General features: G+C 43.9%; 1 protein-coding gene across 1 annotated transcript in view; it reads left to right on the top strand.

The window, feature by feature from the left end:
• Positions 1-22,929, top strand: part of POLN (DNA polymerase nu) — a 268,106-nt gene that overhangs the window by 184,384 nt on the left and 60,793 nt on the right. The window contains exons 16-17 of the mRNA XM_040335297.1: positions 2,141-2,223; positions 19,771-19,899. Of these exons, the coding sequence (XP_040191231.1) occupies positions 2,141-2,223; positions 19,771-19,899 (212 nt within the window). The remainder of the gene's footprint in view (positions 1-2,140; positions 2,224-19,770; positions 19,900-22,929) is intronic.

Genomic DNA, 22,929 nt, shown 5'->3' with positions numbered 1-22,929 from the left:
CTTATTGCGATTTTTTTCTACCAAAAATAGGTAGAAGAATACGTATCGGCCTAAACTGAGGGAAAAAAATATTGTTTTATATATTTTTGGGGGATATTTATTATAGAAAAAAGTAAAAAATATTGAATTTTTTTCAAAATTGTCGCTTTATTTTTGTTTATAGCTCAAAAAATAAAAACCGCAGAGGTGATTAAATACCACCAAAAGAAAGCTCTATTTGTGGGGAAAAAAAGACGCCAATTTTGTTTGGGAGCCACGTTGCACGACCGCGCAATTGTCAGTTAAAGCGACGCAGTGCCGAATCGCAAAAACTGTCTGGGTCCTTTAGCTGCCTAAAGGTCCGGGTCTTACGTGGTTAAGGTACCAGAGTCTCCTCTCTGGTTCACACCTTATCTTTTTCTCCTAATAAGTCAGCACATCACTGTATGGTCTGAGAGGGTGCAGATTGACAATGCTGCCCTGATGTCAATATCAATAGTATTGCATTGTAATTCTATCAGAGTATTTAGGGAAATAACAGTTTTTCTTGCAAGATCAACAGGTTATTAGTGAACTATGGGCAAACAAGTGAAACTATGGACATTAATAAAGGGTTGCAGACTTAATAACATAATTATTTTTGGATAATAAAGGATATGTAAACGCAGACAATACATTTCCCTTATTTAGTTCGTGAAATGTACCATTCAAAGCATTTTGTTATATCTGCAAAAAAAATGTAATTAATCCTGCCAGAAATCCACTGCTGTCTTGTGCTATCTAAAGTGTTATCTCAAGTATTGTAATTAGGTTAGAATGACCCCTATATTATGCTGTATTATAGACACAATACGGTGAGTGAGCGTCACCCCAAGACAGGAAATATGTTACTGGCAGGATTACCAAGTAGAAATAAAGGGAAAAAAAACTTTAAAAGGAAATCCAATGCTGCCATAACACCTGAGACATTGTATACTGTTTTACCATGATTATTGTTTGTTAAGCATGTTATGTACCAGTTTTTGCATATTCAAGGAATGGTGCCTTCTGATAGGTGCGTTTTTGTACATGTAATTAATGCTTCCATCCATGTTCTGTACGCAATATCAATAAATATGTATAATCCCACCATCTACATGTCTTTGTCATCATGACCTTCATTTAAAGTCCCACCCATTCTTCTATTTGCATCACTGTGGCTTACCGCCACATTGTAGCATTTTTATTTCAAACGATAGGGATGGAGGTGCATGACTCTACCCAGCCATGACCTCATTTAAAGTCCCAAATTCCCCCTTCCCCCCTTGTTTCTGCAATATACTAAGTTAATGTTATCATGTTTAGATACCCTTTAATGTTATAAAACACTGTTTCTATGAACAGTTTGTAATTATATTCAAATGTGAGAGCATAGATGTTTGCATGTTGTACTTCTTGCTTAGTAGTGTAGCAGTGATTCTGCTTTACTGGTAATCTTTATGAAAGTTTATGGGTCAGCTTAACTCTATGAGGCTGGGTTCACACTATAGATCGCAGTGACTCGCAACAGTCCGGTGCTTCTCCAGTCACCCTTTCAGGTCTGATCCCCCCCCCCCTGAGTTTTGGAGTTAATTCCGGACCAGAAATGGACCAAAAGATGCACAGGCCCCCGTGTTTAATTTGCACCGGAGCCTCTGCGGAGATGTGTGAACCGGCTCCTTAGAGAGCCAGTCACAATCTCCTGCTATGCGAATTGGATGTGGAAAACTGCATCCAATTCGCAATAGTGTAAACCCTGCCTAAAGATTTCTTGCACACAAAGCAATGTCTAGGTGACGTATCCTGCATTTGAGGGTTTTGTTGCAAGTAATTGAACAAGGTGGCTGATTGTGCTATCTGACGCATCAAAGTTTCTTTCAAACTTGGCAATCAAACAACTTGCTGAATAAACACTATAAGACATGGAGTGAACCAATAAGGATAGATATGTGGGAGCTGCCTTTGCTGACTTATTTTTAAAAGGGCTGCAATTCAGATCATTTATTTTCTTCTTCATAAGTCACTGACCTATATATAACATTATATGTTATGATGATTGTCAAATAAACTGCTTTCATAATGATTTTGTAGCTGGAATATTTCGTGTCCTTTGTTAATTTTTGGTTTTCCTTTCTGAAAACAGGAAAGAAATAGAATATAAAAATGTAACCCAAGTGGATAGAGAACAAGCAAAACGTATAGTCTATTCAGTCATCTATGGTGTAGGTAAGACTGTATAACCTTTTCTCTATTTCTATGAGATCGTGGGACTGATTGTAAAGGCTGAAGCAATATTAAAGCAGTTACCAACAGTCATGTATCTGTCATCAAAATCTGTTAGTGATGCTGATTTTCTCTTTAATTATATATAAAAAATATATATTATTACAACTGCATCTTCAAACATTAAAAAGCATGTATGAGGGATGGGCTTTCTTCATGTACTTTTCAATAAATTTAGCTCAAATTAAAAAGAAAATGATTAGTCAGGGTAGAAATTTTTTCACTGATATTCAGTTTAATGAGGATTAAAGTGATAATGACTTTTATTGAAAATGTAGTTTTTCTTTAAAGCGTAACTCCACTTTTTATAAAAGATTCAAAAGATTATAAAATTGAAAAAATTGATGCAATAAAGGTGTAAAAAGATGAAAAAACACAACAAAAACTAAAACAAAAAAATGTCCAAATAAACGTGAATAATAGTCCAAAGAAATTGTGTGACAAACAAATTCCAAAATCCACATGAGATTCACCGGTGACGTGAGATCAAACAATAAGTGATCCCTCCACCACTACAGGATTGGCCACTCTCACCTTAGGGCATGGACTCCTGTGTTACCAGCAGATATCATATATGCAGATGCACCCGATGGCAAAATGTCATGTCAGGTCCCTCAGCAGTCCGCAGCAAGGTAATGCACCATATATGGAAGAAAAACAGATCTAAGTGCTCTCCGTTTCAAAATACTAAAATGTATTGGGTAAGCATAAAAACTATTCACAAAGATCCGAACGATCGGCAGCATGTAAAACAAACAAACGACAGGTTTGTTTCCAAAAAGGACGACAGCGAGCAATGTCTGTGTGCTCCTCCCCCCGGGGGAAACAAACCTGTCTTTTGTTTTACATGCTGCCGATCGTTCGGATCTTCGGCTCAATATTGAACCCTACGGACTAAGACTGAGATGCCATTAAAGGTCATGTGTCCCAATACTTTTGGTAATATAGTGCATTTGTAAAACAATTTGAAAACCATTTATCATCTTCCTTACACTTCATAATTATGTGCCACTTTGTGTTGATCTATCACAATAAAATACATTTACGTTACGTTTTCTGGTTGTAACATGCCAAAATGTGGACCATTTCATGGTATGAATACCTTTTTAATCTCATTTCATAAAATTTTTTTAAATATCACATTTTCAAAACAAGGACAAAAAAAGGTTGGCATAAGAGTGAATAATTCAGTTCATAATACATACAACCAAAAAGAGTACATTGCATCAAAATAATTAATAACAAAAAATGCTGTGCAAATCAAAAAAAGGTGCTTCATATCAATACATTATTACAAATACATTGAAATTTTTTTTTATTGTGCAAAATCAATTCAGTATATAATAAACTAAGTCCATTAAACCATGTAAACAAACATATTACACAATGTGATAGCATGTCTTCAATGTGGTAAAGAGCCTGTGCTTCACACATGTCAGAATGCACACAAGGGGCTAGATTCACAGAGAGATACGACGGTGTATCTCCTGATACGCGGTCGTATCTCTGACTTAGGCTGGTCGTATCTATGCGCCTGATTCATAGAATCAGTTACGCATAGATATGCCTAAGATCCGACAGGTGTAACTGTGTTACACCGTCGGATCTTAACTGCAATTTAAAAATGGCCGCGAGGGGCGTTCTCGCTGATTTACACTGAGAAATATGTAAATCAGCGAGATACGGCAATTCACGAACGTACGCGGACCCGATGCAGTGTTGTTACGACGTTTCCGTAGCGGTTTTCCCGGCGTATACTTACCCCTGCTTCTATGAGGCGCAGCCAATGTTAAGTATAGTGGTCGTTCCCGCGTCGTTTTTTTTTTTTTTTTACGTCGTTTGCGTACGCCGATTCAGAAACCCACGCGCCGCAAGTTACGCTCACGCCGAAACCACTGACGTCCTAGCGACGTCAGTGGGAGCAATGCACGCCGGGAAATTTCGCGGACGGCGCATGCTCATTTAAATCGCGCGGGGACGCGCCTGATTTAAAAAGGAAAACTCCCCCTAGCCGCGGAATTTGAATTCCGCCGGGTGATTTACGATCCGCCGCCGCAAGTTTGGAGGTAAGTGTTTAGTGAATTAGCCACTTGCCTCTCAAACTTGCGGCAGCGGATCTTAAATCACATAGATCACGCGGATCTAAAGATCCGCTGATCTATGTGAATCTAGCCCAAGTTGTATAACTCACTTGCCATATTCGATTGACCACTTGTTACAAAATGGTCAAATTGTGCTGGGTACGTAAAGGCCCAAACCTTGGTTCATACAATCTTTATACCACTTATAAAAAAAAAAGGTCTCATTCCAAAAAATATAAAAGGAGAAAAAGCTCATAGCGTAAATCAAGCCGAACACTAAGGCCCCATACACACGAGAGAATTTATCCGCGGATACGGTCCAGCGGACCGTTTCCACGGATAAATCCTCTCAAAGATTTCCGCAGATTTCGATGCGATGGAGTGTACACACCATCGCATTGAAATCCGCGCGGAAATCCTCTGGCGATGACGTGTCGCGCCGTCGCCGCGATTATGACGCGGCGACGGCGCGACGCTGTCATATAAGGAATTCCACGCATGCGTCAAATCATTGCGACGCGTGCGGGGAATCCCTTTGGACGGATGGATCCGGTAAGTCTGTACAGACGAGCGGATCCATCCGTTGGAATGGATTCCAGCAGATGGATTTGTTGTGCATGTCAGCAAATATCCGATCTGCTGGAATCCATCCCAGAGGAGATTTCTCCGCGGAAACAGATCCGCTGGCGTGTACACACCATAGAATCTATCCGCAGAAACCCATTTGCTGGGATTTATCTGCGGATGGATTCTATCGTGTGTATGGGCCTTTGGATTTGATAGAAAATCGAGCACCACAACAGTGCATGTCCTGTGTGAACGGCCTTCTGTCAGTGTGCTGACATTGCAGTATTCAAGCCCAGCCCAACATGTTTAAAGGGGTTGTAAAGGTAAATGTTTTTTCACCTTAATATAACCAATGCATTAAGGTGAAAAAACATCCGACAGTACCGGCCACCCCCGAACCCCTGTTTTACTTATTTGACCCCTCAAATGTCCCGCGCACGTCCACGTGATCCTCTTCGGTTCCCAGCCTGGCTGTTGATTGGCTAGGCTGGACGGATTGATAGCAGTGCAGCCATTGGCTGGCACTGCTGTCAATCACAGCGGATGACGTGGCGCGTGGGGGGGTGGGGCCGAGTGATAAAGTCGGCGGCTATGCCTGCTGCTGTATCACGGGAGCGCGCTTGCAAAAGCTTTCCACCATGCGAGCTTGCTCGCATGAAGGTGGAAAGCTTTTGTGAGGAGGAGCCGAGACAGCCGCCGAGGGACCCCAGAAGACAGGGTTAAGGGACACTCTGTGCAAAACGAGCTGCACAGTGGAGGTAAGCATAACATGTTTGTTATTTAAAATTTTTTTTGCCTTTAGTGTTCCTTTAAGCTATTGTAAGATTGGGGGATCAGACTCCAAGGGTAGATGCGTTTTTTCAGTGAGACGCCAATCCAATACTGGGTTTTTAAGGGCTGGTAGCCCACTTTTATTTAAAAGTAAAGTTCAAAGAAAACGAAAGTAGCCCTCACAGGGGGTTTTCATCATTCCTGTATCTTGGAAATACATCAATAATTCAGCCTCCCGGCTTTCACATTTGCCATCCGGCTGTTCAGGCCTTTAGCTTAGGCCCCACGTTCTGCTCCTCAGAACGACCAGCTTCTTAGCCATAAGCACACGTCTAGCTTACATCTTGCTGCAGCTAAGCACACACCTAACTTACGTCCTGCTGCTCCAACAGTCATCACCTCTGCCTCCTGTAGAGATGCATCCACTCTGTCTTCTCTCACAGATCTTTTGGGAGTCACCTGACTCCTTAGCACAGACCTCCTGTCTGTGGGGTGGGGCCCTGAATGCTGTTTAGATCAGCCTTAAAAAGCCCAAACCACAGCTGACCAATTAACTTGTGTTTGTCTCTCCCAAAATATGGCGAAAACCCGCCATCATTCAGGTAAGACAGACCCAAACCACCACACTATACAGAGATTTACTCAGAGTAATGAATCACAAGCCTCTCCCTTCCTCCTCCTTTTCCATGACTTTTCAAAATGACTAGCTGGGCGGATTCAACAGGGATTGAAAGATGGGGGCATCATCTCCCTGTTAGTCCCCCCAGCATACGTCATCAAATGCTAGCAGCTCTGCCTACAGATCTCTGTTATATTCATAAAATACGGCATTTAGATGCTTTAACAACTTTGCGCAAATTAACGTACCTGTACGTTGGTACATTGATGTTAAATACCGGGGTTATGGCAGCTAGCTAGCAAGCTGCCATAACCCTAGTATTTTCAGGAACGGCTATCTTTAAAGGGGTTGTAAAGGTACAACTTTTTTTTTCCTAAATGGCTTTCTATACCTTAGTGCAGACCTCCCGGGATAACAGATCCCCTTTTTGGACGTCATTTGACGGCGTGCGGGTTTAAAGTGGTTAAAAGCAAAATCGAAGGATGAGGTAAGTGAAGGAGGACTGCACTAAGGTAAAGGAAGCTATTTGGGGAAAAATATTGTACCTTTACAACCCCTTTAAGATAAAAGTGGTCTGGATTCGCCCCAAGATTACTTTTATCGGGGGTGGGATAAGGCCACGTCCTGGTCATTTCCGCCGCTTAGCGGCAGAGACGATTGCGTCCACTCCCCTCACTGCCTGGATGCTGAATGAGGGAAAGATGGACCCCAATCGGCTCCATAGTATTGGAGGGCAGAAGCAAAGTCAAACGTCACTTCTGCCCAATGCTCTTAAAGGGGAGATTTTTTTATTTAATTTTATTTAAATTACATAAAAAAAAGTTTTCATTGCATTTTTGTGTAAATATGAGATCTGAGGTCTGTTTGACCCCATATCTCACATTTAAGAGGTCCGGTCGTGCTTTTTTCTTATTATAAGGGATGTAATAGGAATAAAAGTGACCCAAAATTTTGAGGACATTGTAAAAAATAAAAATAAAAGGCAAAATAAATACTTTTTTCTCTTCCGTTCATGGTGTCACAAACTACGGTGAATGAGAGTGAACCACAACTGCGGTTAGGGAAAAGATTTCAATGCACTACTCTATTGAATGTGATTTTCAGTACTGGACCCCAGGCGTCACTCTAATCAGAGAAAAAGAGTTTGGGGGTTCACTACATCATATCTCTCACATATAGGAATGCATTGAGCTACTAAGGGAGAAGGTATTACAACATAGCTTCAACCCCTAGCGTTAAAAAGGTATAGCGAACATTTTCGGTATTTACTGCCAGGAGGGCGTATACTTTTAAAGAACAAATGTCAAGCACATGAAAATACTGTATGCAGATAGCTTATACTTCAGAGAGACAACTGTAGCTTAAATGGTTTAAGAGTGTATGTCCCTTTAAGATATTCCACAACTGTTACATGAAGGCACAATAAGTAATGCCAAGCAGCATGGTAGTATAAACTAGAGCCAGATTCAAATGCAGTACTTAGTAAAGCTATATGTGAACCGGGTATTTGTAGAGCAATAAATGTAACGTAGTAATGGTACTTATCCAATTACAGAGGATGAGAGTTCTTCAGTAAGCAGAGTATTGTAGCAGCAATGGGATTATGTCTTGGAGGGTCTCCTGGTGAAGGATATCTTAGGGTGTCCCCAGCAACTGCAGTAAGGATCGCAGCGTGGATGCAGGTAGTAGATAGCTTAGAGGTGGCATGGATCCGGGTTGCGCTGATAGTCAGTTGAGGGGATTGCCAGTAGTTTGTATGTAGCGTGGTCCGGCTACAGCCGACAATAATAGAACAGCGTGTAATAGACACGCTGTTCTGTTTATAGGCGAGAGGCATGTGTCCCGAATAGAGTGTTGATTGTGCTCGGCACTTCCGCGTTTCAAGCTGGAAAGCACGCGGCGCCGGGCGATGATGTCAGTGCATCAACTGCCGACTGGGTGACAGGCTGGACATCAGATCCTTGTAGTCCCCCCAGTTTCGGCCATCGAGCATGTGCAGACCTTTAGCTACGTGCTGGGTTGGCCACTACATGCCCCGTTGCTCCAGGGGTGGCCGGTGAGCTACATGCTCCGGGGCACACATGTGACTGGGCTATATGTCTGTGCCGCAGTGTGCCAGGGACGACAGCCACACCATAACCGCGCGGGCGATGGGTCTGTCAGGGATGCTTCCAGTGAGTCCATGCAGGATGGGTAAGTAGCAGTCCTCTTTCTCCAGCAGGATGGCGTGGCTGGGAATTCCCAGGGAGGTTGATTAGGGGGTTTCCACCCTTCCTTTCCTCTCTCCCTTCCTTCCCTCCACCCTATGCTCTGGGAGCTAGGCTGGCTGCGTCTGACCGGGGGTTCGCTTGGGGGGGCTCCATCCGCTAGCGGGGGGCTGCGCTGTGGGTCCACTCTCCTGGGGGTGCTATCTGACTGCCATGTGCGGGGGGGTCCTCTGTGCGGGGGCCCCGGGTGTTCGCTGCCTGCTATGCGTGATTAGCTTCTCCTCATGCGGCTGGCGGTCATTTTGGCGGTGCCGGCACTGTTTTGTTTTTTATCTCTCACTCGGTTTCTTGTAGCCGCGCGTCCTTTTTACAGGGAAGCCGTTCGGCGGTAAAAAGTCTCTTGCGCTACTAGTGAGTAGATATGAATGTGGGGAAGTCTAAGAGACAGAAGCTGCTAGATCTGATGGTGTTCACTGTACACGTAAATAAATATGTCTAAAAGTGATCTTGCGCTAAAAGTGTAAAGTCAATACATACAAACTCCAAACCGGTGCAAATATGTGATAAGGTGCTATCTATGTAATACCAAATGGTTCATATAAAATGAAAAATAGAAATTATGTAATAGATAATAAATAATAAATAAATAAACAATGCGCCTAAATATGTTGACCCACAAACAGATACTGATACAATATTCAAGAGTGATCAAATGTAGCGCTACCCCCGCAGGAGCCGCTGGTTGTTTTGGGATCGGCGTATTAAGCTACCTCTCACTGTTGTCTAGGGGTGAAATTGATGAGTAGATGAGTAAGCGAATGTCCAGTCATCAAGTAAAGGTTTTCTGAATGCTTTATTTTCGGCCCAACACGACCAACATCAACATCAAATAGGGAGAAAAGGTTGATGAAGCAAGAGAGAACTTCGCAGTATCAGGCCTGGATATGAGAAAGAGCAATCCTGCTCTCAGTAGTACAGTAGTAGTAGATACAGTTCGTCGCCACTCTAGCCAGAGTGGGTGAAGTGGCCCCTGGCAGCCAAAGTGTCACTTTAGGTTGCTGGGAGGAACAGGCCTCTGCCACAGGCGTAATACTTTTGGATGAGCTAAATTGGATTGAGCGAATCCTCCCAGTAGATTAAGTTGAGGTCACCGGGTGACAGTCGAAGTGCACCTGTGAGTATCCCGGTCACCAGATCCCCGATGGTTCGTTGAAGCCCTCTTGGATAACCTGCCTCCGGGTTCTCCTCAAGCCTATCCCCCACCGAACGGCATACAGCCTGGGATCTTCTCAGTAAGCGGGGACCCAGTAAATCACTGGGCCCCCTAAACCACAGTATGGAGCTCTGCGTAGCATGCGACCCCGGCTTGGTAGGCCATAGTGCCTGGGGTCCGTAGGATGCGCACACCCTAGAGGTGGGTGCCGCACCTGGAACCCGCGAAGGATCAAAAAAGATGGCGTCTGCCACAGATATACTCTCCCCCAGCATGCCTCCCCCAATTGGCTGCTGGGGAAAAGCGGCTCCTCCAGAACCCCTCTAGCGCCAACTGTCGCCCAGGGATGGGATCACATGCCTGGAGCGCAGACTGACCCACAGGACAGTTCAGGAATGACAGCAGCCCATTATTTAACAAATTATGAATGGGAGCAAAATAACTCTCCCATTCCCCACTAACTTTAGCGTAGTGCCCATACTGAAAGTAAGGGGCGCTACACAAATATATATATATATATACAGTGAGGAAAATAAGTATTTGAACACCCTGCTATTTTGCAAGTTCTCCCACTTGGAAATCATGGAGGGGTCTGAAATTGTCATCGTAGGTGCATGTCCACTGTGAGAGACATAATCAAAAAAAAAAATCCAGAAATCACAATTTATGATTTTTTAACTATTTATTTGTATGATACAGCTGCAAATAAGTATTTGAACACCTGTCTATCAGCTAGAATTCTGACCCTCAAAGACCTGTTAGTCTGCCTTTAAAATGTCCACCTCCACTCCATTTATTATTCTAAATTAGATGCACCTGTTTGAGGTCATTAGCTGCATAAAGACACCTGTCCACCCCATACAATCAGTAAGAATCCAACTACTAACATGGCCAAGACCAAAGAGCTGTCCAAAGACACTAGAGACAAAATTGTACACCTCCACAAGGCTGGAAAGGGCTACGGGGAAATTGCCAAGCAGCTTGGTGAAAAAAGGTCCACTGTTGGAGGAATCATTAGAAAATGGAAGAAGCTAAACATGATTGTCAATCTCCCTCGGACTGGGGCTCCATGCAAAATCTCACCTCGTGGGGTCTCAATGATCCTAAGAAAGGTGAGAAATCAGCACAGGACTACACGGGAGGAGCTGGTCAATGACCTGAAAAGAGCTGGGACCACCGTTTCCAAGGTTACTGTTGGTAATACACTTAGGCCCGGTACACACGAGCAAACATGTACGGTGAAACCGGTCCGTCGGACCGTTTTCACCGTACATGCCTGCCAGAGGGCTTCTGTACGATGGTTGTACTAACCATCGTACAGAAGTCCGCGCGTAAACAATACGCGGGGCGTGTTCGCGTCGTCGACGCGGCGATGATGCGGAGACGTGGGCGGGCCTGCCATTTAAAGGCTTCCACGCATGCGTCGAAGTCATTCGACGCATGCGAGGGACGGCGGGCGCTCGGACATGTACGGTAGGTCTGTACTGACGACCATACATGTCCGAGCGGGCAGGATTCCAGCGGACGGTTTTAAAACACGTCCAGGAATATTTGCCCGCTGGGAAAAGGCCCGGCGGGCAAATGTTTGCTGGAATTCGGCCCGCTCGCGCCTACACACGACCGAACATGTATGCTGAAACTGGCCCGCGGGCCAGTTTCAGCATACATGTTCGGTCGTGTGTACGGGGCCTAAGACGTCATGGTTTGAAATCATGCATGGCACGGAAGGTTCCCCTGCTTAAACCAGCACATGTCAAGGCCCGTCTTAAGTTTGCCAATGACCATTTGGATGATCCAGAGGAGTCATGGGAGAAAGTCATGTGGTCAGATGAGACCAAAATAGAACTTTTTGGTCATAATTCCACTAACCATGTTTGGAGGAAGAAGAATGATGAGTACCATCCCAAGAACACCATCCCTACTGTGAAGCATGGGGGTGGTAGCATCATGCTTTGGGGGTGTTTTTCTGCACATGGGACAGGGCGACTGCACTGTATTAAGGAGAGGATGACCGGGGCCATGTATTGCGAGATTTTGAGCAACAACCTCCTTCCCTCAGTTAGAGGTTTGAAGATGGGTCGAGGCTGGGTCTTCCAACATGACAATGACCCGAAGCACACAGCCAGGATAACCAAGGAGTGGCTCTGTAAGAAGCATATCAAGGTTCTGGCGTGGCCTAGCCAGTCTCCAGACCTAAACCCAATAGAGAATCTTTGGAGGGAGCTCAAACTCCGTGTTTCTCAGCGACAGCCCAGAAACCTGACTGATCTAGAGAAGATCTGTGTGGAGGAGTGGGCCAAAATCCCTCCTCCAGTGTGTGCAAACCTGGTGAAAAACTACAAGAAACGATTGACCTCTGTAATTGCAAACAAAGGCTACTGTACCAAATATTAACATTGTTTTTCTCAGGTGTTCAAATACTTATTTGCAGCTGTATCATACAAATAAATAGTTAAAAAAATCATACATTGTGATTTCTGGATTTTTTTTTTTTGATTATGTCTCTCACAGTGGACATGCACCTACGATAACAATTTCAGACCCCTCCATGATTTCCAAGTGGGAGAACTTGCAAAATAGCAGGGTGTTCAAATACTTATTTTCATCACTGTATATATATATATATATATATATATATATATATATATATATATATATATATATATATATATATATATATATATATATATATATATGTATATATATATATATATATATGTATATATATATATATAGTGTCACTGTGCAGATCAGACAAAGGTGCAAAAAGTGCAAAGCTGCAAAAAAAGCAAAAGGTGCAAAATTGCAAAAAGTGCTAAACATGCAGGAGTGTACCAATGTACACAATATGAATGGTTCAATAATGCAATGTGCAAAAAGATGTGAATGACAGTCAAGTTAATAAACGTCCCAAATAATCAATAATGGGACGAATCCTCCAATGTCTCCAAATTCTTGATGAGAGTGTTTCCTTAATTGTGTTATTGAACCATGGTGTCTCTCCTTCACCAGTCTCTCAGAACTTTCACCTTACAGATATAAAAAACAGGCACATCAATTGTTTCTCTTCCACTCCTTTCTGATGTTAAGATGCCAGGATTAATATATCACTACTTCTCTCCTTTGTCCCCTGCGATCTCTCCGTCCTGCAGAAAATCACTTGAAGAGGGGAGGGGGAGAGAACTCCAACCCCTGTCCAGGGACAAGCAAGGAGGAGAGAAGACTCCGATGGTGTAGTAATTTTGAATAAAAAAATTTAATTAACACACATAAATATAGACTCTTACAATGAATAAAACAATAGCAAGCCTGCAAGGGTAAACTGCAGCGTTGTGTGCTGTCTTACTGTTCCCTCTGCTCCTTCCGGTATGCGCTGGCCTCAATCTCCCGACGGCGTTACGTCACGCACCTCGTGACTTCAGAAGTCTTACTGCCTTACTTTGATAGAAAACTGGATGACGAAGAGTTACCTTAAACTCAATGGCTCAAAAACAGAACTTCTTCTGCTCCACGCCAACCAAAAGAGACTCCCCGCAACAACACAGACACCCTCGCCCATTCTGGGACAAACCATCACCCCTAGAACCAAAGTCAAAAGTCTCGGAGTCACTTTTGACACCCACATGACAATGGATGCACTAATAAGTTCAGTAGTCAGCGGATCCCACCATCTGCTGCGCCTGCTACATAGACTCATTGGGCCGGATTCAGATACATCGGCGCATCTTTCTGCCGGCGTAGCGCATCTCATATGCGCTACGCCAACGTAACACAGAGAGGCAAGCAGAGTATTCACAAAGCACTTGCTCCCTACGTTGCGCCAGCGTAACGTAAATTATTCGGCGTAAACCCGCCTAATTCAAAGTAGGTGGAAGTGGGCGTGATACATTTAAATGAACCGTGACCCCATGCAAATGATGGGCTGAACGAACGGCGCTTCCCAGTGCGCATGCTCAGAATCACGTCGGAACGAACGCCTAAGATACGTCGAATCACTGAACGTAACCTACGCCCAGCCTTATTCACGTAGTACTACGTAAACGACGTAAAATACGACGGCTGTTCCGTGGTCCATACCTTTGCCTGGGATGCGCCTCCTTTATGTGGAATAACTTTACGCCGGACGTACGCCTTACGTAAACGGTGTATATTTCTGCGACAGGCGCAAGTACGTTCGTGAATCGGCATATCTCCCTCATTTGCATTTGCAATGAGGCGGCCATCGTAAATATGCACCCAGGATACGCCGGCGTAGGAAAGTTACGTCGGTTGGAGGAAGCCTATTTTCAGGTGTATCTAGTTCTATGGGCACGGCGCATAGATACGATGGCGCACATTTACACTTACGCTGCGTATCTGTAGATACGTCGGCGTAAGTGTTTTGTGAATCCAGGCCATTCCCTTTATCCCAAAAGAACACACTGCTGTCGTGGTGGGAACAATAATTAACTCCAGACTCGACTATGCAAACGCCCTTTACATCGGACTCCCAAAGTACCAAATCGCTTGTCTACAAGTCGTTCAAAATACGGCGGCACGACTTGTGACTGGGAAAAAACCCTGGGAATCAATCTCGCCCTCCCTGAGATCCCTTCACTGGTTGCCAGTAAAAGATAGAATTACATTTAAGGCACTTTGTTTGACGCATAAATGTGTTCAAGGAAGTGCCCCCAGATATCTATGTGAAAAATTAAAATGCCACAATCCCCATTGCGTTCTCCGATCCACCAACCAAAAACTACTCCAGATACCCAAGGCCAGATACAAGTCCAAAAGAGAACGAAGATTTGTAGTCCAAGGACCTAGACTGTGGAACGCACTACCAACCAGCATCCGAATGGAGGTGAATCACCAGGCCTTCAGGAATAAACTCAAAACCATCTATTCTGAAGGCAAAAATACAGTAGGGAATGGATACTAAGCACCCTGAGGCGATTCAATTTGCATGTGTTGCACTATATAAGTTTCTCACTAACTCACTCAGTCTCAGTTTTTTTCAGACTCATGCGACGTACACACGATCGGAATTTCCGACAACAAATGTTCGATGTGAGCTTTTGGTTGGATATTCCGACTGTGTGTATGCTCCATCGGAAATTTGTTGTCGGAATTTCTGACAACAAATGTTTGAGAGCTGGTTCTCTATTTTTCCAACGGTAAAAGTTCCTGTCGGAAATTCCGATTGTCTGTATGCAATTCTGACGCACAAAAATCCTACGCATGCTCTGAATCATTGAACTTCATTTTCTTGGCTCGACGCAGTGTTGTATGTGACAGGCGATGGGAATTTCCGACAACATTTGTGTGACCGTGTGTATGCAGGACAAGTTTGAGCCAACATTCCGTCGGAAAAAAAATTGCCCTGAATTTGTTTCCATCCAACTTTCCATCAATTCTGACCAGCTTCCCCGTCCCTGCTGAAGAAAAGTATCCCCACAAAATTATGCTGCCACCGTCATGTTTTACCGTTGGGATGGTGTGTTCAGAGTGATGTGCAGTGTTAGTTTTCTGGCACACATAGTATTTTGCTTTTAGTCCAAAAAGAGCACCTTCTTCCACATGTTTACTGTGTCCCCCCACGTGGCTTCTCGCAAACTGCAAACGGGACCTCTTATGGCTTTCTTTCAACAATGGCTTTGTTCTTGCCACTTCCATAAAGGCCAGATTTGTGGAGTGCATGACTAATAGTTGTTCTGTGGACAGATTCTTCCACCTGAACTGTGGATCACTGAAGCTCCTCCAGAGTTACCATGAGACCAGGGGCGTACCTAGAGCATTTAACACCCGGGGTGGATCCTATTTCTGGCACCCCCCCAACTTTAAAATGTAAAAACACCCCACTGTGCCGCCTGCATACCTCTGCATACCCCATAATCTCTTTGTCACTACTTTGTACCCCTCTCCACAACTGGACTCCTTTACATTACAAGCCCCCAGCAGCTCTGGACCCCTGCACATTACACAGCCTCCCTGAAGCTCTGGACTCTTTCAATAGCACCCTGCACCTCTAGATCCCTTTATATTGCACAACCCCCTGCACCTCTGGACCCCTTTACATTACACAGAACTCTGCACCTCTGGACCCCTTTACATTACACAACCCCCTGCACCGCTGGACCTCTTAACATTACACAGCCAAACACCCTGCAGCTCTGGACCCCTGCACATTACATAGACCCCCACAGCTCTGGACTCCCTGCACATTACACAGACCCACCTTTTTTTAGAACCTAATCCTGCTTTAAACTTTATTACTGACCTGTCTGGTGTGTTTCTTGGCTTTTATGATGCTGTTTGTTCGCTAAGGTTCTCTAACACACCTCCGAGGGCTTCACAGAACAGCTGTATTGATACTGAGATTAAATTACACACAGGTGGACTCTATTTACTAATTAGGAGACTGCTGAAGGCAATTGGTGCCACTAGATTTTAGTTAGGGGTATCAGAGTAAAGGGGGCTGAATACAAAGGCACGACACACTTTTCTGATTTTGTTTTTTAAATGTTGAAAAACATTTATCATTTTCCTTCCACACATAAAATCCCAATAAAATACATTTACGTTTTTGATTGTAACATGACAAAATTTGGAAAATTTCAAGGGGTATGAATACTTTTTCAAGGCACTGTAACTGAACCAGAAGTTGCAGAATGTTTGCAAAGAAAGTTGATCTGGAGTCATACAATGTTGACTTGCTGCAACTGTCTAACAAACCTGTAATAGCCTGGAAAGTCTAGCAATAGCTTAGTGAGTAATTTTCAAACTTGCAGCTCAATTGCTTGCTATCTGGGTGATTATTCATTCACGCAGATAGAAACATGTAAGTCCAACCTGTAAAGTGCATGTGTGGATCATTACCACCATATTTGATGATATTGTGTAAATTACTGTGCATTGGCATTAGTGAAAGTCAATTGCGAAATATGGTGAAGATTCACACAAGTTTGTTAGTGATGTGAATCATGCATGTGCAAGTATTTGATGCCATAATTTTCATTACATAGTGGCTGACACACAATACCCCACTCATCACCACTGCAGCAACGCCCAATCACTGTCACTGCACCAGTGCACAGCGTCTGTGAGTGAGTGAGTGAGTGAGTAACTTGTATAGCGCTACAAATGTGAACTAAATCGCCTCAAGTCGCTTTTCCATTCAGCATTGTACTGATCCTTCAGAAGAGGTGGGTCTTAAGTTTTTTCCTGAAGGCGCGGTGGTTTTCTTCCATGCGGATGTTTGTGGGTGGAGCGTTCCATAGCCGTGGTGCTTGAACTGCAAATCTTCGTTCTCCCTTTGATTTGTAGCGTGACTTGGGGATGTGGAGGAGGTTTTGGTTAGTTGATCGGAGAATACGATTAGGAGAGTAGTGTTTTTTTTCTCGCATAAATATTGAGGAGCGTTTCCTTGTGTGCATTTGTGGGTGAGGCAGAGGGTCTTGAAAGTGATCCTTTACGGTTAGCCAATGAAGGGTCTTCAGGGATGGGCGATGGATTCCCAGGGTTTTTCCCCGTTACCAGTCTGGCTGCCGTGTTCTGGATGGCTAGTAGGCACAAAATCTGGTATTTAGGTAGTCCTATGTAGAGAGAGTTTGCGTAATCCAATGCGTCGGGAATTGATGATTTTTCCAACTACTGCTGCTTTCTCCTCTTCTGGGATGAAGGGGATGAGTCTACGCAGCAAGCGGAGAAGGTGGTGAGATCCGCTGACTACTGATCCTATTTGTGCATCCATCAACATCTCTGAGTCAAAGATGACTCCAAGACTTTTGACTTTGGAGCTTGGGGTGATGTTCTGTCCAAGGATGGTGGGTGGTGTCCATGAAGTCTTAACTTTTGTCTTTCGATTTGCGTGGAGAAGAAGTTCTGTTTTGGATCCATTGAGTTGGAGGGAGCTCTCAGTCATCCAATCCTCGATCAGTGTAAGGCATTTTTCTAGTCCGTGATATTGGTCTTTTGTTTTCGGTGATCCGAAAGTAGAGTTGAGTGTCATCAGCGTATGAGTGATAGCACAGGTCCTGTTTGCTGATGATTTTGAGGAGTGGGCGGAGGTAGATGTCGAAAAGCGTGGGTGACAGGGGTGATCTATGAGGAACTCCGCAAGAAATTGCCAGAGTTTCTGAGATGAAGGCTCCTAGTTTCACTGTCTGGGAACGATCATCTAGGAAGGATGCAATCCATGGTAGATCTGAGTCTGTGACTCCTGCTACTTCTTTAAGGTGAATGAGTAGCGTTTTGTGGTCTACTGTGTCGAACACTGCACTAAAGTCCAGTAGCACCAGGAGACATGATTCTCTGTCATCTGCTGCTTCGAGGGTGTCATCCCATATTTTGAGAAGTGCTGTTTCTGTGCCATGGACTGGGCGGAAGCCTGTCTGTAGAGGGTCCAATAGTTTGTGGGTCTCCAAATGAAGTTGTAGCTGTTGTACTACTGCTTTCTCCATAATCTTGGAGATGGTATTGAGGCTTGTTACCGGTCTGCGGTAGTTAGGGTCTTTGGGGTCGAGGTTGGGTTTCTTTAGGAGGGGTTTGATTATGCCTTACTTGAGGAAGATCGGAACAATCCCTTCTTTGAACGATTGATTTACGAGATGTGTTATGATAGGTGCCAAGATGTCGGTACATTCTTTCAGGCGTTTTGTAGCAATTATGTCATTTGGTGATGTGCTCTCTCGGAGGCTTCTGATTATGTTTTTGGTGGTGTCGATGGTGATCGGGACCAGCGAAAATGTTGTCGATTGTATAATGTTCGTATTGATTTCCTCTTTTTGCTTTGGCTGAGTGAGGTTGGTTGTTTTTTTCTGTTGAATTATTTCACAAATGTTTTTGATTTTGTTGATAAAAAAATCCGATAGCCCATTACAGAATTCTTGGGTTTCGTTTGCTGGAGGCTATAGGCAGGTGGGGTTCATACTCTGAGCGACTAGTTTGAAAAGGACAGTTTAGGGCTTTTGAGATGGTGTTTGAGAAGTGTTCTTTTTTTGCTTTGAAGATAGCTTTGTGATATTTCTTAGTGAGTGCTTTGTAGTTTGTGTGGTTTTCCTTTGTTGGGTTTCTTCTGCAGGCTCCTTCAGCTCTTCTGCGTTCTTGCTGCAGTAAAGTAAAGTAAAAGTGTCATTAAACCTGCCCGAATTGTTTTTGCGGATGAGTGCCCTACGTTTCAGAGCGACTGTGTCTGCTGTTTGTAATCATGCTTTGTTTAAGGAGTCGAGTGTTTGTTTTTTTTGTGAATGATTTAGCATTCCTATTTTTTTTGATAGTGTGGTTTTGAAGAGTTCAGAGTGTAGTTTCTTCTGAGATCTTGTCCAGTTCGTTGTTGAGTGTTTTGGTTTTTGGGAGATGGTGTTGGTGGTGATTTTAAATTTGATAGCGTGGTGGTCTGTCCACGGCAATGGCATATTGTCCACTTGCCTCACTTACTGCCACTACGCCAATACCCAATACCTCACTCACCACCACTACAGCACTGCACAACCCCTCACTTACTGCCACTGCATCAATGCACAACACTCCACTTACTGCCACTGCGTCAATGCATAATACCCCACTCACCAGCACGGCAATGATGCATAATACCCCACTCACTACCACTGCAACTATATGCATTTTTGCAGTAACTGCGACTGCTCTGATGCGCACTTCTGCAACATATGTGACTCCTCACCCCCATCCCAATCACACCGCCTCTCCTACATGGCTCCCCACTGATACGTCTTGGTGCATCTCTGTCAATGTCTTCAGCCTGTTCAATGTACAGTATGAGCATACTTTTGCTAGTCTTCATAACAGCATAACAGCAGTAGAAAGCACTCTAGGAAGAGGCAAATAACATAGCTCTTTCTTATGACAGCAACATTTCAGATCAGAATAGCCTCCTGTGCAAGTGTCCTGATCAACCTCTCTTTAAACAGCGTAATAAATTTTGGTTACACAATAGATAAATCCCAAGTGTAACATATCTATAATTTATTGCCAAAGTGGTTAGTTAGAACTTTATGCATGCACATAAATATTTTTTTTCTTACATATTTTCAGGAAAAGAACGTCTTTCAGAATGTCTTGGGACAACACCAGCAGAAGCTAATAAATTTATTGAACGATTTTTGCAGAAGTACAGAGTGTGTGACTTCACACAGACAGTGGTACAGGAGTGCCTCTCTAAAGGTAGACTATGCATTAGTAGCTGCTGCATACAGGACCATCTTTAATGTTGATTGGACCCTAGGGAAAACATTTTAGTGATCAGTGGCAATGCTGATTTTTTTTTACAGACTACCAATATAAAGAGGAATTTCAACACTGGCCACTAATGTAATAGAAGCATTCACAGTAACCACCAATGTAAGGAGGGGGACCTTCACACTGGCCACTAGTGTGATTAAAAGGATTGTACACCAAGCCCCAATGTAGTGAAAAGATTTACACTGACCACTAATGTAATGGGAGCATTCACAGTAACCACCAATGTAAGGAGAGATTTACACTGACCACTAACATAAGGGGAACATTCACACTGGTCACTAGTGTGAATGAAAGGATTCTACAGCAAGCCTCAGTATAATGAGAAGATTTACACTGACCACCAATGTAACTGAGACATTTAGCCTAAGTTCACATTTGTGTGTGTTGGGAATGTATGCAAAATCACTTTCCTCACACCACAGAAACATGCTGCCCTTTAGCAAATACACAGCAGTGCTATTAATTGTTAATGACACCCTCACGCATCTGTTGACTGTGCTGTGCAACCGTGTGATTTTGAAAAAGTGTTAGGGACTTTGTTTTGCATTTCTAGCGCATAGAGCAGCCCATTGAAATAATTGGGATACCATACACCTTTATCCATCCTGTCAATACATCTTTGCATCGTAAAAGCCCTGCTAACCTCTGCACCCCAAACCTCCCCCATCCTTTCCACTCCAACCTTACCTCTATACATCCCCTCCTTACTCACCTGTGCACCCAAACTGTAATTCTTTCTCTGCCTAACTCTGCACACCCCACAACATCCCCCCCCCCACCAATTTGCTTACCTTTGCAGAACAGGTTGATGTTATGGCCTGTACACACAATGCAAAAATTGCATAACAGATTGTCTGTTTTTTTTAGATGCTATTCGCATATCGAAAATGGAGAGGTTACTAAAGTGACAAATTCTCGTACAACAGAATAAAAATTCGGGAAGTGATGTCATGTGTTGTAGTGTATTTCTATTGTATTTTCGGGGGACAATTGTACTGTTTAAACAAAAATCCTACGATCTGGTATCATACGAGGAAAATGTTCATGTTTGTCTGAACAGATAATATCAGATGAACTGTCAAGAGTAGCTTTCGAAAGCTCTGTACTAACAATGCGATTATCGTACGATCGCTTCGTAGCGGTATTTTTTGTCCAATTTTAGGATCAGGCATATGAGCTATTAGGCTGAATGACCACAGTTGCAAACAGATCATTCAAACATGCCCCTTTATCTCCCCAGTGGTCAGCATTCAATATAGGTGATGGTGGATATGACCTCATGGGGGTAGAACAGGGCTCAAAATTTCAAGTCCTGAGCTACTAGCCAGGCCACAAGAGTTACTCGCCACCAGTTGCCCCACCTAATTCATACCCTGCCCTGCGCCTAATTGCACCCGTAAACACGCCCTCGTAGATTATCTCATGGAATGACAATGTTTTATGCAGAATCAAGTTACAAAATTAAATATTACCAACAACAACGTTAACAAAATGGGAAAGGGGAATGGGGGCAGACCAGAGGGACAGGGCACTGGGGGCAGACCAGAGGGACAGGGCACTGGGGGCAGACCAGAGGGACAGGGCACTAGAACTGGGTCTCTTCCCCATTCTCTTGCTGTCTTCTCTGCAACTCCCATCCATCCTCTCTCTCTCTCCCATTCATCTCATCATCAGGAGCCCTATGTGTGCGGCTCCATGCTTGCATGTCCCCACTTCCCCCTTTTATTCAGGCTGGCAGAGAGGAGAAGAGCTGCAGCACAGCGGGAGGGAGTACAATCCAGCGCTGAGATCCACACAACTGCACAGCCATTGACACCATAGCACAGCGCGCACTGACAGCGCACAGCACACATTGAGACCAGTCTGTTCACAGTGCTCAGGCTAAACTGTTGGACACTTACATAGAGCACAAGGAGAAGAAAACTGCACAAACTAGAAGGCTGCCGCTCTCATGTCAGGGCAACTTTCAGTGAGCGCTGCACCGGACTGGTAATTTTTCCAATCCTCCACCTCACTCATTACTTTCTGCTCTCCAGCTACATTGGTCGGGGGAGGGGGGCAGGCTCAGAGAGGTCATACTGTTGGGTCCCATGGCTTAATGAGAATTGTAAGGAGAGCACCTGTGTACTGCTCTGCCTGTGCGCGGCTCACCAGACTACTTTTCCCGAGCATGCACCTTTCCTCTTTGGCCGACAATCTCATCGGGACTCTAAGTGTAGGCACAGATTGGAGGGAGATTGGTCATGCAGCCCTGTCATCACTCGCCCCCAGCTTAAATCCACTCGCCAAATGCTAGTAGGAGAGTGGAAATTTTGAGGGCTGGGGTAGAATATACATTTGAATGACGCCTCTATTTACATATGAATGCTGCCGATCCACGGCTATTTACATATGAATGCAGCTGCTATTTACATATCAATGCCGGGTCTGCAGGTACACAACAATAGGGCAGTGCTGGGCAGCATTAGTAGCAGCACTCCACACTTAGATATCAGGACACGGAACTAAAACTTCAATGGAATTTAAACCGGGATAGTTGGCAAGTATGAGGTAGCTGCTTTGGGCCCCACAACAATGACAGGGCCCAGGGCCCTGCCTTAAAGACAGCCCTGGCTGCATATGTGTTGCCTGTGCAGATCTAAACATTTGCTGGGCATGCTAGGATTTGTAGTCCTAAAGTTGGATGACTGATGGTTGCCTATATCTAGACTAAATAAATGATATCAATATGTCATACACTGATTTGCCATTGTAGAGGTATATAGAAAACACAAAATCCAAATATAAGCCTCTAATAAATTAGCACAACTGTTAACACTGAGAATGAGTTTAATGCATATAATAGCCACTATATTTTATAAACATGTAGCGATTTTCCAAGAAACTGCTGTCTGTAGCAAAAATACATTTCTGTGAAAACCACAGGGAAGAAGAAAAACAAAGATAAACGAC

This window comes from Rana temporaria, chromosome 1 (assembly GCF_905171775.1).
Source record: "Rana temporaria chromosome 1, aRanTem1.1, whole genome shotgun sequence".
In the NCBI taxonomy this organism is placed as follows: Eukaryota; Metazoa; Chordata; class Amphibia; order Anura; family Ranidae; genus Rana; species Rana temporaria.
Note: the sequence above shows the minus strand (reverse complement) of the source record. Positions and strands in the feature narration are given on the sequence as shown.